At 37.6% G+C, this 15,897-nt stretch overlaps 1 protein-coding gene across 5 annotated transcripts in view; it reads right to left on the bottom strand.

The window, feature by feature from the left end:
• Positions 1 to 15,897, bottom strand: part of Inpp4b (inositol polyphosphate-4-phosphatase type II B) — a 461,147-nt gene that overhangs the window by 68,818 nt on the left and 376,432 nt on the right. For all 5 annotated transcript variants that reach the window (XM_090356905.1, XM_090356906.1, XM_090356907.1 and 2 more), the window contains 2 exons: positions 13,588 to 13,765; positions 5,386 to 5,589 (listed from right to left, as the gene is read on the bottom strand). In XM_090356905.1, coding sequence (XP_090213031.1) covers positions 5,386 to 5,589; positions 13,588 to 13,765 — 382 coding nt within the window. The remainder of the gene's footprint in view (positions 1 to 5,385; positions 5,590 to 13,587; positions 13,766 to 15,897) is intronic.

Raw genomic sequence — 15,897 nt, 5'->3', positions numbered from 1 at the left:
ATACCCCTGTGGCGAGTGCTTGAGGGCAGGGAAGCAGGGTAAAAGTACCAGACGCAGGAAGGAAAAGGTAGAATGTGGGCAGGATTGCATGAATATGCATGCACAGAGCGGTCTCACTAGGGGTTTGCTTTTCTTTCACAGAACATTTGTGCGTGTTAATGTGCAGTCATGAACTTTGCTCAGTTGCCTTTCATGGAGTTTAACACTGGATAAGTATTCCAATCACATTTCTCTGGGGGTGAAATAGACCTGAAGAGTGGAGAAGCCTTTCTCCTGGTCAGATGATAGCCCACCTTCAGACACCCTACAGGGACCAGCAGCCTTGTTCTCCTGCTCTGTCTGCTTTTGCTGATGGTGAGAGGGCAGCTTTGAACTACCCCCTCCCCCCGCCACAATTGTCTCATTCAATCAGACTAATTTGGGAATGGTAAACACAAAGTAGGCAAAGAAAACAATGGTTGTCGTGAGCAATGTATCATTGATTGGAAATGTGCACATAGAAATTAATTTCTATGTGACTGTAATCTACATAATCAGATTCTGGATTCACTAATGTTCTTCACGTTAGTCGTTTCCAATGTTCTGTAGCCATCCTGAAATAGACTTGCCCTCTGTGTTTGAAAATACTTTGAAGATGGATTGGAAGAATCATGACAAAGTTGGCTAGGGCACTGTAAAATATGCACAGGGGTAAGTGTAGGGGTGTCATTCAACAGTGACCAGAATAATTGTGTTGGAACCTTTGAGAAACTTGGACAGTTTTGGTGGAGTGGGGGTGGGGGCTAATTAGGAGGAAGAAACAAAATTTCCAAAAGAATTCACGTGAATTCTAGCGAAGAAAAAAGTACTAGAGATAGTAATGGAGGATTATATCAAATTAAAACCATCGTTTCTTCAAAATAGAAATAAGAATTTGAGAGTCAAGCTCTAAAGCCCACTGATTTATTCCATGAAAGCGAAGGGAGCAATTTTGCTGTGTAAGTGTTCTGCTCCAAGGAAGCAGAACCATATATTGCATTTTCCTTCAGAAACTCACAAAGTTCTCTAGTGCATGGAATAAAAACACATAGAAACAACTTATTAGGATTCAGCATTCACTGCGCCATGCATGTACGAAATGCAAAGAAGATGCTTTATTATGCAAAATGAGGCAGTGTTGAGTATATATCACTGAAGTTATAAATAAATGGTTATATTTTAGCGCACACAATACCCTTTTGGGTAACTAAGTTATAAGGTGCAACTTTGACAAACTTTAATTACAAATTGCTATCAGACAGGTTGCTGTAAGAATTAATTACCTCTAAAGGATAAGAAAGATTTATTTCCTTTGCATTAAAGCTCAATTCAATGGTTTCATACAACGTAACGATAGCCAGTCAGAGAACTGGACAAAACTGTCTTTTGTGTCTGCCTGTGCACCACTGCATAGGAGTAAAGCCTGACCTTCTCTTTCCTGAGACGCCAGGTCTAAGATGAACTCAGCGGTCTGCAGGAGACGTTGAGAAGGAATGCTGACCTGCGGCTCATCCGTGGAGGCCCCTGGCTTTCTGTGCTTCCTTCCTAATACTTCACAACGTGTGGCTAATCCTCTCTGCTACCAACGCCAGGACCAGAAATAGCTCTGTCAAGCTTGCACATCTGTACTTGTCCTTCATATCATTTAGGTAAAGGTATGGTATAAAAATAAATGATAAGATGTAGAAATAGCTTATGTAAACCTTATTACGAAACACAATCTTTGGTCACAACGAATTACGGAAGAGCCTCAGAATCCAGCTTCCATATGTCTTTCAATGCTTAATGCAACTATTGCTATCAGACTTCACAAAAAAATTTATGGAAAATTACTACCAACTGCTATGGACCATCCACTTTCCTTAGGTGACATAAACACATTTACGATAATAAATAACCAGTGTTCTCCCTAGCTTGAGAATAATTTTAAATTCATGTTTAACTAAGTCAACACATAAAATGTAACAATTTCACAATGAATGGAGTGTCATCGGGGATCTGAGAGATGTATTCATAGCATATTGATTAAGTCAGGTTAATCAGATTATCTTTTCAAAGGTGAACAACTACCTTCATGGTGGACACTTTCAATGCTCTTTCTTAAGCTACTTCACATCTGGAGTCATTGTTCTCCAGTCACCCAAGCTCATGACCACCCATCAGAATTTCTGGTTCCAAGACTAAAATTTAAAATCTGGTTTATGTGTGCAACATAAAGTGTGTATGCAGTGGTGGGCGAATTAATTGGGCAATTTTGATACTGAAATGTTCCCTGTTACAAAAATGTATTCGTTCAATTAAAAACAGATTTGAAAGATGGCCAATTAATAATTTTTCTGGTATGCATCTTGCTAGAAAGGAGTGAAAGTTTATCTTTTCAACAATTTATTTAAATAGGAATAGGCAGATTTAGCCTCAAGCCAATCTGTGGCAAGGCTGGAATTAAATCACAGGGTTGTAGAGAATGGAATAATTACTGGAAGGCACAAAATCTGGGTCAACCTAATAGTTCGGTTGGATGACACACTTTCAAATTCTGGGCAAACTAATCTTAGAGTCCCAGCTGCTGGAAGCATCTGCTGTAGAGATGCAGAGAAAGAAAGGCAATATGTCAACTTTACTGGCTGATAAGCTTGTCTATTTTCTGGCACATATTGTCATAAAATCCCAACTATTCCTTTGAGCTTTGATTGTTTACTAAGTTTTAGGAAAATAAACTTTTAAATCATTTCATCATTGAATAAGTAAAATTTAGCAAATAAAAGGCATTTGGGGGAGAGAAGTGCTTATTTTAGATGCAATCTCTAGCATATTGACTTGATAATTATTGGTCTTCAACTGGGTCAACAAAACAAATTGAAAATCAAATAGCCCCACAACAATTTTGAGTTCACAGAGATTCTTTTCCCTGACCACAAAAGAAATGTTGGGCACATTGACAGAGGAGAACTCAAGAGTAATTTACCAAGATAATTTCATGTCCCAGATCTTTATTGTAAGAGCTGAAGGCAGTTATTCAGGTCAGGACATTGTTACTGTCACTGCTGGAAATTAAAACAAACAGATTTTTTAAATGGTGCTACTGTAATCTTAGTGCAAACTTTAGCTAATTTAAGTGATCAAGGAATATTTTCATATATCACTGAAACCCAATTACATTAATTTAAAACACTGAATTACTTCTAGAAGTTGCCTGCATTTGTAATCAGTGTTGAAACTTTTCTAACAACTAATTAAGAAATGGGCTATACAAAGTTATGCTTCCAATTCATTTAATAGCACAGTCTCAAAGTCATTTTGAATTAGCTACATTTTCTTTAGCTTTACACTATTTGTTAGAGTTGAATTAAACCTTGAAAAAGGGAAAGAAAAAAGGAGGGAGGGAGGAAAGGAGGGAGAGAAGGAGAGGAGAGAAGGAATGGAGAAAGGAAGAGAAGGAAGGAGAGAAGAAAAATAAGGAAAAAGAAGGGGAAGAAGAGAAAACAGAGAAGGAGGGAAGGAAGGAAAGGAGGGAGAGGAAAGGGGAAGAGGGAGAAAGAAAGGAAGGAAAGGAAAAAGGAATGAAGGAAAGAAGAAAGGAAGGGAGGGAGGGAGGAAGAAAGGAAGGAAGGAAGGAAAAGAAAGAGAGGGAAGGAGGGAGAGAGGGAATAAGGGGAGGGTGAAGGAAGGAAGGAGGAGGAGTTGTTGAAGAGGAAGAATGACATTACACAGTGAAAAGAAATAAAGAACATACACCTGATTTCAAGTAATCATTTGGTTTCCTATCAAATGGTAATTATTTGTCAAAATAATACTGCATGATAAATAAAATATAATTTCCTTTCCATATCTACTCAAATGCTTTAAAACTCACAACTGACATTCCAATCTATAGCTGATATCTGTATCTATATCTATATCTATATCTATAGCTATATCTATCTATACGTTCCCTACTAGAGGGAAGATTTGATTTTCATCAGAAGATGATATAGTTTCCATTTTTAAAGCAAAAACGCACACGCATCACATGAATGTGCTAATGCCCATCCAGGCAAGAGCTTCACCAAGTAAATGTATCACTTGTCTCACAACTATTCTAAGAGCTAAGGAAAGACAGATGCTATTTTTGCTTTTCAGTTGAGAAAATTAAACTTCAGGGAGGCTAAAAGGTGTGCATGTCTGGGAGCTGTGCATAAATTGAAGAAGTAAAGGTAAAAGGGAGAAATCTTAGATTTGCTCTTTTGAAAGTGGTGCTGTGGGAGAAATGCAATCTTAATCAGTAACAACAAACACTTACTCAGCATGTATCTGTAGTGGCTCAGCTCTATTTCCTCTGAGAGAAACTTACCTAAAGAAAGGCAAGCATCATCTCCCAGGTCTTGATATCACAATTTTGCTTGAGAGATCTGAATCTCTCAATAACTTGATCCCGGGCACTTAGTAATAACTCCGTAATTAACATTGTCACCTTTCCTTCCCTTTTCAGGTTCCTTTTGTCTTATTACGGCCTACTACAATTTCTTTTGTAATGGTTTTATCTGTTCACTTTCCCCCCATGTTTTAAATTTGAACTTTCTTTGTAATCTTAGTTATCTTATATTTGATTTAACATACGTTTGTAACATGAAGAGGTCGCACTGTAGTGTTTCCCTGTGCACACAGTATTGGTTGTGTGAACTCATCTCCTCTGTCATATTTCTCGTCTCTTTTCCTCTGCCTTACTGCTTTTTTTCTTAACCATTGGTGGGTCTCATCCTGTTTTCATGAACTTGCCTGCAACATCCTTCTGTCCTCTCAGCCCCCCACCTTCTGCCTGCCCCCCATTCCGCTGCTCCCATGCTTCGCCTCACACGTTTGCTTCCATGTCTGCTACACCACAGTTCCCTGCTTTTCCAGATGTTTATAGAAGTCATACATGTTGAAAGCTCTTCTAACATCATCTACAGAGTAATCACATGATCATGAGCAAGACGGGGTTCCGGAGCTCTTGATGTTCTGGGATTTTAAGGTAAACATTTGGAAGTAACACACAACCTCGAAGCACTTCATGGCACACAAGTGGTAGTGATAGGGAGATTTTTTGTTGTTCACCATTGTGTGAAGCTCTGTCACCAAAAAGGAAATACACTGTGGGATCCTGAATCTGCGATATCTTTGTTTTGATGGCTGTACCTAGGATTTGTTTGTTAGCAAATACACTTTTTGAGAAAAATCTGTTTGATCAGGAATGCAGGCTGCAAATAAAATATGCCCCCAAGGAAAGTATGAGCTATTTTTCCACAATCTAGATGGTGACTGCCCCCCCAGTATTTTTTTTTCTTTTTGGATGCTTGTTGTATTTCTCAGGGCCAGATGGTGACAGGTGAGTGAGGAGTGAAGACTCACCCACTCTTCCTCATCGTAGTCTGAGTGATGGGGGATGGAGTCCTGCCTCGGCACGGGCTGCGGCTGATCCCGTGCGTGGCTATCCTCTGTGCTGCTCCTAGAAGACGGACTTTTTGTCAGGGTGCCTCCAGGCCTTGCGGTGTAGAGAGCCAAAAGCGCACTCCTGACCAGCTGGTCCTTAAAGGCATGCACGAAAAGTTCTGTCTGGAAAGAAATTGGCACCAATTAGAAATGGCACGTTAGGCTTTGCAGGGGAGGGCTGTGAAAAGGTCAATTGCAGATTGACCACGTAAGCGGTGTGTGTGGTGGAACAGTGCTGGCACCAAAGAGAGAAGCATGATTCACACCACTCAATAGGAAGTGGTTTGGTTCTGGGAAGTTGCCAAGGCCTGGAGTCCTCTTGTTTTAAAGTTAATGCCGAGGATCTAAATGCACTATAAACACCATCTGTCTCCTCAGCCTGGTCTTCAAAGCCCGTCTTTGAAGATACATTTCACTGGGGAGAATCATTTGAATGACATTTACCTGTGGCACCATTCAAGTAGTTCCAAACACACCTCAAAAAAAAACTTGGCTGGATTTTTGTATATTTCATATTTAAAACCATTAAAGGCTACAGAAAAAAAGCCATAACAAACACATGCCTTCTCAAAACAGAACTTTCCTCTGAAATTATAGACTGATGTGACAGGAGACTCTAGAATAACACCTGCTTCTTATTCATATCAGCCCCAAATTCCCCCTACCCCCAAAAAATGATGTCATAATGTTCAATGGTAATGAGATTGCTGAAAGTCCTGGCAGGGTAGATTTTATAAGTTGGTGGTAAATACCTAGTAAGTACGAGAGTAATGACAGCTTCCCGACAATAAAGAACTTTACAGCTGTACTTTGCATTTTCTTGAGGAAATGTTTAATAGCTCCAGCCTGTAATAGCCTGGTAGGTGAAGAAATTGATTTTCTGTAATATAGTAATACACTTAGCATGCATCCAGCTGGACAATCTGTCTGAAGACTGGAGTCAAGCATGGACCCATCTTGTGGATATCCTTATACTTCATATTCCAGTAGGAAGGGCCCTTTAACACATAGTGTTATTTTGGATAATACTTGATATTACCCTCAGGTAATACACCATGCCAGGATTTAATACCCACTTAATTCACATTATAACTCAAAGTGATTGTTTTTTGGCATTCTCTCAATATGCCACCAACGGGGCCTTGTCTAACCCATGGATACATTGCTACATACGTTCTTGTGAATATCAGCAGTCAAGAAAATTCAATCAAACCTACAAAATCATTGCCTAAGAAGATTCTTGTCTTATCTGTGCAATTACTTCTTTGCAACAGATCATAAAATTCTAGAGCTTGAAGAGACCTTGAGCTTGAACTCATCATTGACGGGATATAAAAATTAAGAAATTTGTTTTAGCAGAAATGGCTGATTGTGAGCCTGGATGGATGAGATCACATGGTGTCTCACGTGTTGCTAGTGCTCTGTTAATCCACACCACCTCCTCCCAGACCATAATCCGCGTGTCTGTGTCTTCATCATGGGTCATCAATCATGCCTACTTCTGCCCACATAACTCTCTTTATTTCTAACTGAAGGCTCTGTTAGGTTTAGTCAAATTAAAGCCACTTCGAAGACAAGAAAACTACTTAGAAAACTGCATATATAGGAATAAGAGGTCAAATGAAATTTTGGAATAAATTAAGAAAGCCAAATTAAAATTCAGCTTATACGGGAAAGATACAAACCGAAACTGACAATGAAATTATCTTCAAATGAGAATAGAAGGCACATAATAAATACTGATAAAAATTGGTTAGAACTATTTACCATAGCAAAGATATGGAACCAACCCAGATGCCCCTCAGTTGATGAGTGGATCAACAAGATGTGGTATTTATACACAATGGAATTCTATGCTGCTGTCAGAAAGAACGACATTGCCCCATTTGTAAGGAAATGGAAAGACTTAGAAAAAATCATATTAAGTGAAGTCAGCCAGACTCAAAGGAACTTAGGCTCAATGGTTTCCCTCATTTGTCATAATCAGTAGAAACCTTGGGCTCTACTAGCAGAGATTTACAATAGAGCAAAACCTAGATTCATAAGGCCACATAGAATGATGCTAAATGAAAGGACCTCTAGGATATAGAAACAAAAGCCATATAATGAGTGATTGTTGTCCTTATGTACTATGTTATCTCTCATCTCTTTTGCTGTCCCTTGGTTATCTCAGATGATTACAGTATTTTACCTTGTTATCTGATATATTGTATATATGCTTATTTGGTTATATGAAGTCTATAGGGAAGGGAGGAAAACAAGATGAGGGGTGGGGTTGGAGGAGGGAAATGGGGACCAAGACATGAGAAAGGGTATCAATGTATGGGAAGTAATGCACCTTCTATCTGGTGAATATAATGTAACCCTTCTACTAATTACAATAAAAAATATGGAAAAAATGGCTATACAGAATTCAACCAGTCAGCGTAGTTGGAGTAAGATGCAGAAACATGTTATTTACATAATTTTTATACTGCATAGTTACATCTATCGGTGTGAATTTAAATACCCAAAATGCAAATCTATTCCCATTCAACTTAACCAAACTACCTCTCTGTTGATAGTTTCAATAATATGTTTTGCTATATTTTTAGAACAAAGCAGTTTGCCTTCTTTGAATGCCTGCTAACACAGCTTCACTTTTCACATCCTTACATAATTACAATGGGGGCAATACACAAGCACACCAATGGAATCTTTTCTGCACTTATCATTTTCTTTGCATCTGATACACACCCAGGATTTCTGGGTGTTCATTTATTCAAATCCCAGTTAAGTTGATTTGCGACTAAAGACAAGGAGGATAAGGCTGTACATTTTTACATACTTACAACCCCGAATTTTCTTTGGATAGCTATACAAAAGGCAATAAAATCTTAAACAAATGCTATAAAAGCTGATCTGTTACTTTGTGTCAATACTGACAAATTTATCTGGCTCCTTGACAACCTTCTGAGTACCAGGTTACTGTGTATAAGATAATTGTTAGAGAAAAAGCCTACATATTCCATCACAATATCTGTATGGCCTGGAAAAAATCTGAGTTTTTTTGATTAGCACTAAGTAATTCCTTTGCTTTCCTTTTTGATTCTTCTTCTTCTGAGTACCCTAAATGCAGTTAGTGCGTACTAGAGGTCTTAAATGACTTCCTCAGAAGCCTTGTCCCTTCATGGTGATGTCGTCCATTTCTTCATGGCTTCTGTTTTCATTCTCATGCTTCAGTCTCAAAACTTCCATTTCTAATCGACCTGGAACCATGTCTAGCAAATATTTTCACCAAAGGCCCTTTGAATTTAAAACTTCTAGTCTCAAGTCAAATAATTTTGTTATTGTTGTCTTGGTCTTCTTGCAGACCATATCCTGGAAACCACTCTGGGATGTGGGTGTAATACAAAGATCTGGCCTTTCTCTTCCTATGCTGCCTGTTTTCCAGTGACTACACTGTCCAAGTTTCTCCTTGTTTAAGGAAAATAACTCATCATTTTCAGCCTGGACAGAGCCAACTGGCTTCACATAGTTTTTATACCATCTTTGTTCCTACACTGTCCTACCTTCTCATCTTTATTTCTCCTACTGTCCAAATTTCCAATAAACACAAAGTTTGATAACTGTATAATATTAATTCAACTTTTTTTTAAATGTGAAGGTGACTGTAAAAAGCTGGAAGGTAAATTCTAACCTTGAAATTTAATCTTCATCTCAACTAGTAATTCTAAAGTTCACTCAGATCTCTTACATATACTTTAGCCACAGGTAAACAACCACCAAATAAAAACATTCTACTCATTACAGTACCTTCTTCCCTTCAGTTTGGGACTGGGTATGACCTGGGATTGCTAAAATGAAGAAACAATAACAAATTCTTTATCTGTAGTTCATCGCAACATTACATGTTATCTCCGACATTTTAGAATTGGCCTCATGGCTTTGCTATTACAAAACAAGCATGATCCTTTTTAGGAAAATCAAATTCTGTCCCAGAATGAAATGCTTTTTTAAACTTTTCTGTGAACATGAGAGATCCATTGTATGTGGGCATACAGCTAGGTTCTCAGAGGTGCAGTTTTGACCATTTGATGATAATATTGTGAAACACCTCCATGGGTTGTGAATGCGAAGGTCCCTAGCTGCATAGAATTTATATTCCAGCATCAAATACAACACTACTCACAATTCAGTGCTCACTCAAACAGGTTTTCTGATGAGCAGAATAACAATGACGTTCTAAATAAGGCTTAACCTCTATGCAATGCAAATGAAGAGTGTGATAAAACTGATCATATACATTTCTGAACTAGGAGAAATGTCCACATTCTACCTGCACTTAGGTCCTCATATTTCTTATTCAATTTTTTACATTCCATTTTCCTTGTATAGTTTTCATGCAATATACAGAGCACTCTATGCTTTTAGAGTAAGGGAAAAAGTACATTTTTTCTCTAATTTTATCCATTTATGTTATATGTTAAAATTCTGGCATCTCTTGCTCTTCATTATTGGAATTATTCAGAGAAACTCAGAGCTTGCTTTGTATTAGATCAAATTATACCTTATAATAGTAAATTGCTTAACATACTCACAAACTATTATGCTATAACCAAACCCAAATTTCTAGCAGAAGTAATATTAAAAATAACCATACTAAGTTAGCTGAATTTGTACATTTAGGAGAAGAAAAATGACAGAATTCATTTGTTACTGTAGAGTTTCTAGTTTCTCCACTAATATAGAGGCTTGCAAGTCCTATATTCTGCTTATCAGAATATCTTATAAAAGACAGTGAACATGGTGATTAGTTTCAAGGAACAAACAAGCCAGGAACATGACTTGTACGATTGTGAGCATATTATTTAACATATTCATGTCTCGGTATCCTCAACTGTGTAAAAGGGAGCAACTTCAATCATCCATATGATTAGAAGGGTAAATGCTGAAAGCAATAGTATGTACTTCATGGGACTAGAGGTGTTGAAGATTTTTACAGGACCTGGGGGATTATTATCATTATCTCACAGTATCTATGGTACATTATCCTTTTTCATTTGTTAATCTGAATCCCCCAGTATTATTGCTCGTAAAGTTAAAAAAATTGTAATTTAACATATTAAAGAACTATTTAAAAACTTCTAGGAATGGCTCACTGTCACTAAGCTATAAGTAAATGATACTTATTATTGATATCATTATTATTATAACTATTCCAAGGACCTTGAATGTCTTGTAAAGAGAAAGACTAGTCTTATTTCATTCTTAGAGGCAGTGAATAGAAACTAGGTCAGAAATAGTTTTGCTTTTACTAACTTGCATGTTTTTAGCTCTTTCTACTAACAGAACAGAATTCCAGTGGAAGGGTAAAAACTCATCTGCATAGCCTTAGCCCTATCGTTTGGTGGGCAGTAGCAGCAGAGATGAAATGAATTGCTTTTGGGACTTCTTCGATGTGCTGTTAGTAAGGTTTGGTTCCCCCATGCTCCATGTTTCCCCACAGACATTAAATGCAGGTCCAGTTGCCAAGGATTCCATTGGCACATAACCAAACGCAATGGCATACTTACATGCAGAGAGGCCATCTCCTCACAAGACACTTGATTACTTCCTCCCACGGTGACCCTGCTCTGCCCTCTGCTTTCCCTGTCCCCAGAGTCAAACCCACGGATGCTCTCCCAAGTAGAGGAGCTCACAGGCTGTCAAGCCTTCTGTCTTTTCTGAAAACTACACATAGAGACCACTTACTCCTTCTTGAATAGGCTGTATGGATGAGGTACTGAAAAATCAACAGGAAGCAATTACTTCTCAAATGTACCAGTTCAGAATGGATAAAAGGAACCAGGAAATGTAGGATCAGAGGATTCAAGTAGTCAAAATATGGGATGAAGCATTCTGGAGACCACACCACAGTATGGAGAAGATAGCTGCTCTAGGTGGGCCTCATGCTAAACAACAGATCTGGGGCTGGGGGCGTGGCCTAGGGGTAGAGTGCTCACTTAGCATGCATGAAGCCCTGGGTTCGAGTTCTGGGACCATATACACAGAAAAAGCTAGACGTGGTACTGTGGCTCAAATGGCAGAGCTCTAACCTTGAGAAGGCCCAGGAACTGTGCCTAAGCCTCAAGTTCAAGCCCCAGGAAAGGCAAAAAAATATATGTACACATATATATATATATGAACAGATCTTAGCTCTTCTTGTTACAGTGATAACACAGCATGAAGATTTCCATTGACTCATCTTGATAACCTTTATCTTATTCATATGGGACCTGATTGCACCTTAGATATGCCTTTTAAAATAAAAAATTTTAAAACAGGCACTACAAAAATCTAATTTTTTTGTTCTCTAATCTTCAGTGAAACTCTGAAACTTAAAAAAAACTCTTAGAATTATAATCTGTTAGTACCAAATAATATTACAACTTGTGACGTCTGGCTAAAATCATTATTTATTTCTTGCTACATTGATGGATCATTCTTTTATTTCTAAATCACGAGCTCCTTTACAGTCTTTAGAGATGGTAAAACTGTTCACTTGGCTACTTCTTGGGAATTCCAGGCATAGATGCTTCAGAGAATACATAACTTGCAAACTTAACTTTGAAAAGGTCTTCTTACTTTCCTGGGTTACGAGTTTTATTAGTAGACAATGCTTGTCAGCTCTGTAGACAAAAAGCTAGACCAATGTTGGGCTAAAGGAGAAGAAACCCGCCTACCCCCAGTCCTCACATCCCCTCCACTACTGCTGCAAGTTGCAAATGATGTAGGAAATGATAAATCCTTTCCCACTGCACAGGAAGAATATAAATGCTGCTCTGTAATCATCGCTGTGATGTGCTGTTTGCTAAAATTTTCTGCTTAGGTGAATGCAGAAAATTCTCACCTCATCGAAAAAAATACAAAAGAGAAATGTTCCAAAATGAAATTTTATAGCACTCCACTGGGTACATAATCTTCTGGCTTACTCTTTTCTTCTTCCCCTCAGCTGTAAACATGGTTCTGTTGACTATTACAATACTTGCAGAATGCTAGGTCATTTGTCCAACAAAAAAGAATTTTACAATTACAAAAAAGGCAATGTCAAAACACCCTTCCATGAAGGGTCTAGAGCTGGTTTTGTTTGATTCCCGGGGGTTGATTCTAGCTGCCTGATTTTATGCACTCTTTAATTCCTCAGAGCTTTGTGAAATGAAGAGAATATGTTCCCAGCAACTGTAATGACTCAATAAAACAACACACGACATGAAGCCCCATGAGACTGAGTAACTCCCTGGAAACTGTGGAGATGGTGCCATCTTTTCTTGTGATGAAGGCATCTGTTCCAGCTTAGAAAGATGCTGTATTTCAAACTTGGACTGTAATTTTTCTCTCTCTATTTTATTAGATGAGCCTAATACAATTAAATACTGATTTTCTCAATAGGCATTAGCTAACTTAGAGTGAGAGACCATACTAGTTTTCCCTTGTGCTGAAAATATATCAAATGTGCAATGTAAAATGTTAAATAAGGACAAGGTATTGTGATTACCAAGTATATAAGAATTATATGGATGTATAGACATACTATTCTGGTTTATATTAATCTGTGTTTTAGAGAGATGAAGAACTGTTGACTCATTCTATAGTTACTAGAGATGTTTATTGCTCAGCTCACTGCTCATTTCAAATAAGATCTAACATTTGGAAAATTCTAGATTCTTCTAGAAACTGAATTAGGGTAGAAGAATGATTCCCTCCCCAAACACATAGCATTTATCTGAATCCACAACAAACTCCTGACTTCAAATGAAGTGATGAGAAATTAGGTAGATGAAAACTGGTGATCACTAGAGAAAAATAATTTTCGAAACTTGATTTTAATGCATAAAGCCAAGAATATGAAAGTAAAAAGAAAATATAGTAAAATAGAAAATATACTCTAACCAATAGGAATAGCAGGTTCCATTCCCTACTAGGAAAAAAAAGTGCTTAGTAAGATTTGCAAAATAATAAAGCCAATTCATTTTGAAGCTTACTGTTAACCTAGACTCCTAACATTTGCAGAAGCTAGGAAAGGCAATGTATGCACAAAGCAACACCAGTGGGGATTGGAGGATTTCATTTTACCCAAGGTGGTGATGATCTGGATCTTACTTTTTCAGCAAGCATCTTTAAAGAATTCTTCAAGCTGTCTGGAGAATGCTGGCTTGCAGAATGAAGCAGTAGGTCTGCCTGGGTTGCTATCAGAGGTTGTAGTTGATTGATGTTGCTGAGAACTTCCTTTGCTTTTGCTGTGTTTTCAGGTGAATAGTAAATAAATTGGTATCCAGTACTGCAACAACAAAGATAACGACAAGTTACACAAAAAATCAGAAAGAATTTGCAGCCCTTAATAGCACAGGGACCACGATAAACTGATCTCCAAATGTCATTACTTCCCATCCAACAGATAAGAACAGCAGTGGGAGAGTTTGTTTACGTCTGGACAATTCTAAAGTAAGTTTTTAAGTAAGGCTAAGGAATACCAGAGTCCAGTCCTTACTCAGCCAAAAGGAAGATTCTATATCATGATTTAAGTATTAGTATTTAAAAATTATTAATAATTACTAAGCAAATTCAGATCAAATAATACAGGGGAAAACATGTGACTCTCTAGATGCAAGGCAATCTCCATATAAATCCTGAATTATCACCACTTACAAATTGAAATCTTGAGTCACCTTCAGTTTTCTTACCAGTCAAGTGGGGTCATTATGAAAAAATCTCTAAGGAGGGTAAAATTAGAAATAGTTAAATGAAGTCCCTAAAATAGTGCAGGATACAGAACAAATGTTAAACAAAATGTGCTACTCCTCCATGACACTGGGTTAGGGCAGGGAAGGTATAAATATTAATAGATCATACAGAGAGTAAATGAACTGATATCAAGTGGGCACAGGAAATTTTACTGAAGAGAGAAACAACATTTAAAGCATAGAAATTCTGTCACTCTATTTTATCACCATCTTTTTGTGATCCTTTGGTCAGAAGTTAAAACAGATTATTTATTATAGGTTTTATGAGTTTCCATCCAACTTGCTAAAAAGCTAAAAATTTGATTGCTATTGATTTTCATAATCACTATCCAAGAACTAATCCTAAAACTCCAAGACAGAAGATGTCATGGAACAATAGAATCTAACCAGATGCATTATGGAAAAAACAGTGTGTACTGTAGTAGAAAAAGGAGGAGACAACAAACACCAGTGAGAAGGAAGAAAGAAGAAGGCAAGGTTGGTTCAATCACAAGTCTGGCTCTCTAACTATCCAACTGTGAAAGCTTTTTTTCATAATATATTGCAGCCTATTTTGAATATTCATTAAATATGCCCTCTATACTTCCCAGTTGATTTTTCTAATTCTTACAATCGCATTTCTCATTTTGTAAATAAGAGAAATTAATAGGTAAAGTAAATATCTAGTAAACATTCTTGCCACTTAAGGTTTGCAGAAAAAATTAACAGAATCTTTAAAGAGATGATATCCTTTGGCAAATATATAATAAATATTACTTCTATGTCAGTTAAAATTTTAGAATGTAACTAAAAGCTATGTTCTTGGATGCTTTAGCTACTTCCACAATAGTACAAGATGTCAGTGAGTATTACAGGTCTAGGAAGTCCGAGGTTGCATTGCAAATCTGTGAAAGCCATTAAGGTTTGTTTTCATTTCTTACTAATAAACTTTGAAATGTTAGAAATAGATATTATATATATTTAAAATGTATATTAAATATATATATATTACATTATTTATTATATACTTTCATATATATTAAGACAGATGGCAAATAACAACCAAGAAGAAGAGAAAAGAAGTGACAATTCTCACTGATGACATCTTTATTTCTAGAATACACATCATGTGCCTGGGACCAAAGTCTAAAGAATAAGAATTATTTCCTTGGTACTCAAGGCTTCCCCAAGAGTTCAACCCACTGCCGTCTTCAATAAGCCAAACTACTTCGGGTTAAGCGTCCAGAAAACGACTAGATTCTCTAAAAACACTGATGTGGCACTAGGAAGGGGAGATGATCGTTTCCTTCGTCTGACAGCAGAAAGCGGGATGGGCTGCAGGCCCAACAACACAAAAAGCAATGTGACCATCACCCATGCCCAGCTCTTCTGTCACTGGAGTTGACTTGCTGGTGTGGCCTTACTAAGATACCTGTAGTCATGACTCAGGCCTGGGAGCCTAGCTCAATGCCACGTGTTCTGCCATCTTTGTGCTCATGTAACTTTCTGAGGTTATCACTGCCAGCCTTTTAGACCCATTCCCATTCATTCTTTGACATCTGCTTCTATTGTGTTCCTTCTTTATCTAAACCATTCTCTTTTTTGCCAGTCCTGGGGCTTGAACTCAGGGCCTGAGCACTGTCCGTGGGTTTTCTCAAGACTAGAGCTCTACCAGTTGAACACCACCACT

Source organism: Megascapheus bottae, chromosome 23, assembly GCF_031878675.1.
Source record: "Megascapheus bottae isolate mThoBot1 chromosome 23, mThoBot2.hap1, whole genome shotgun sequence".
Classification (NCBI taxonomy): domain Eukaryota; kingdom Metazoa; phylum Chordata; class Mammalia; order Rodentia; family Geomyidae; genus Megascapheus; species Megascapheus bottae.
Note: the sequence above shows the minus strand (reverse complement) of the source record. Positions and strands in the feature narration are given on the sequence as shown.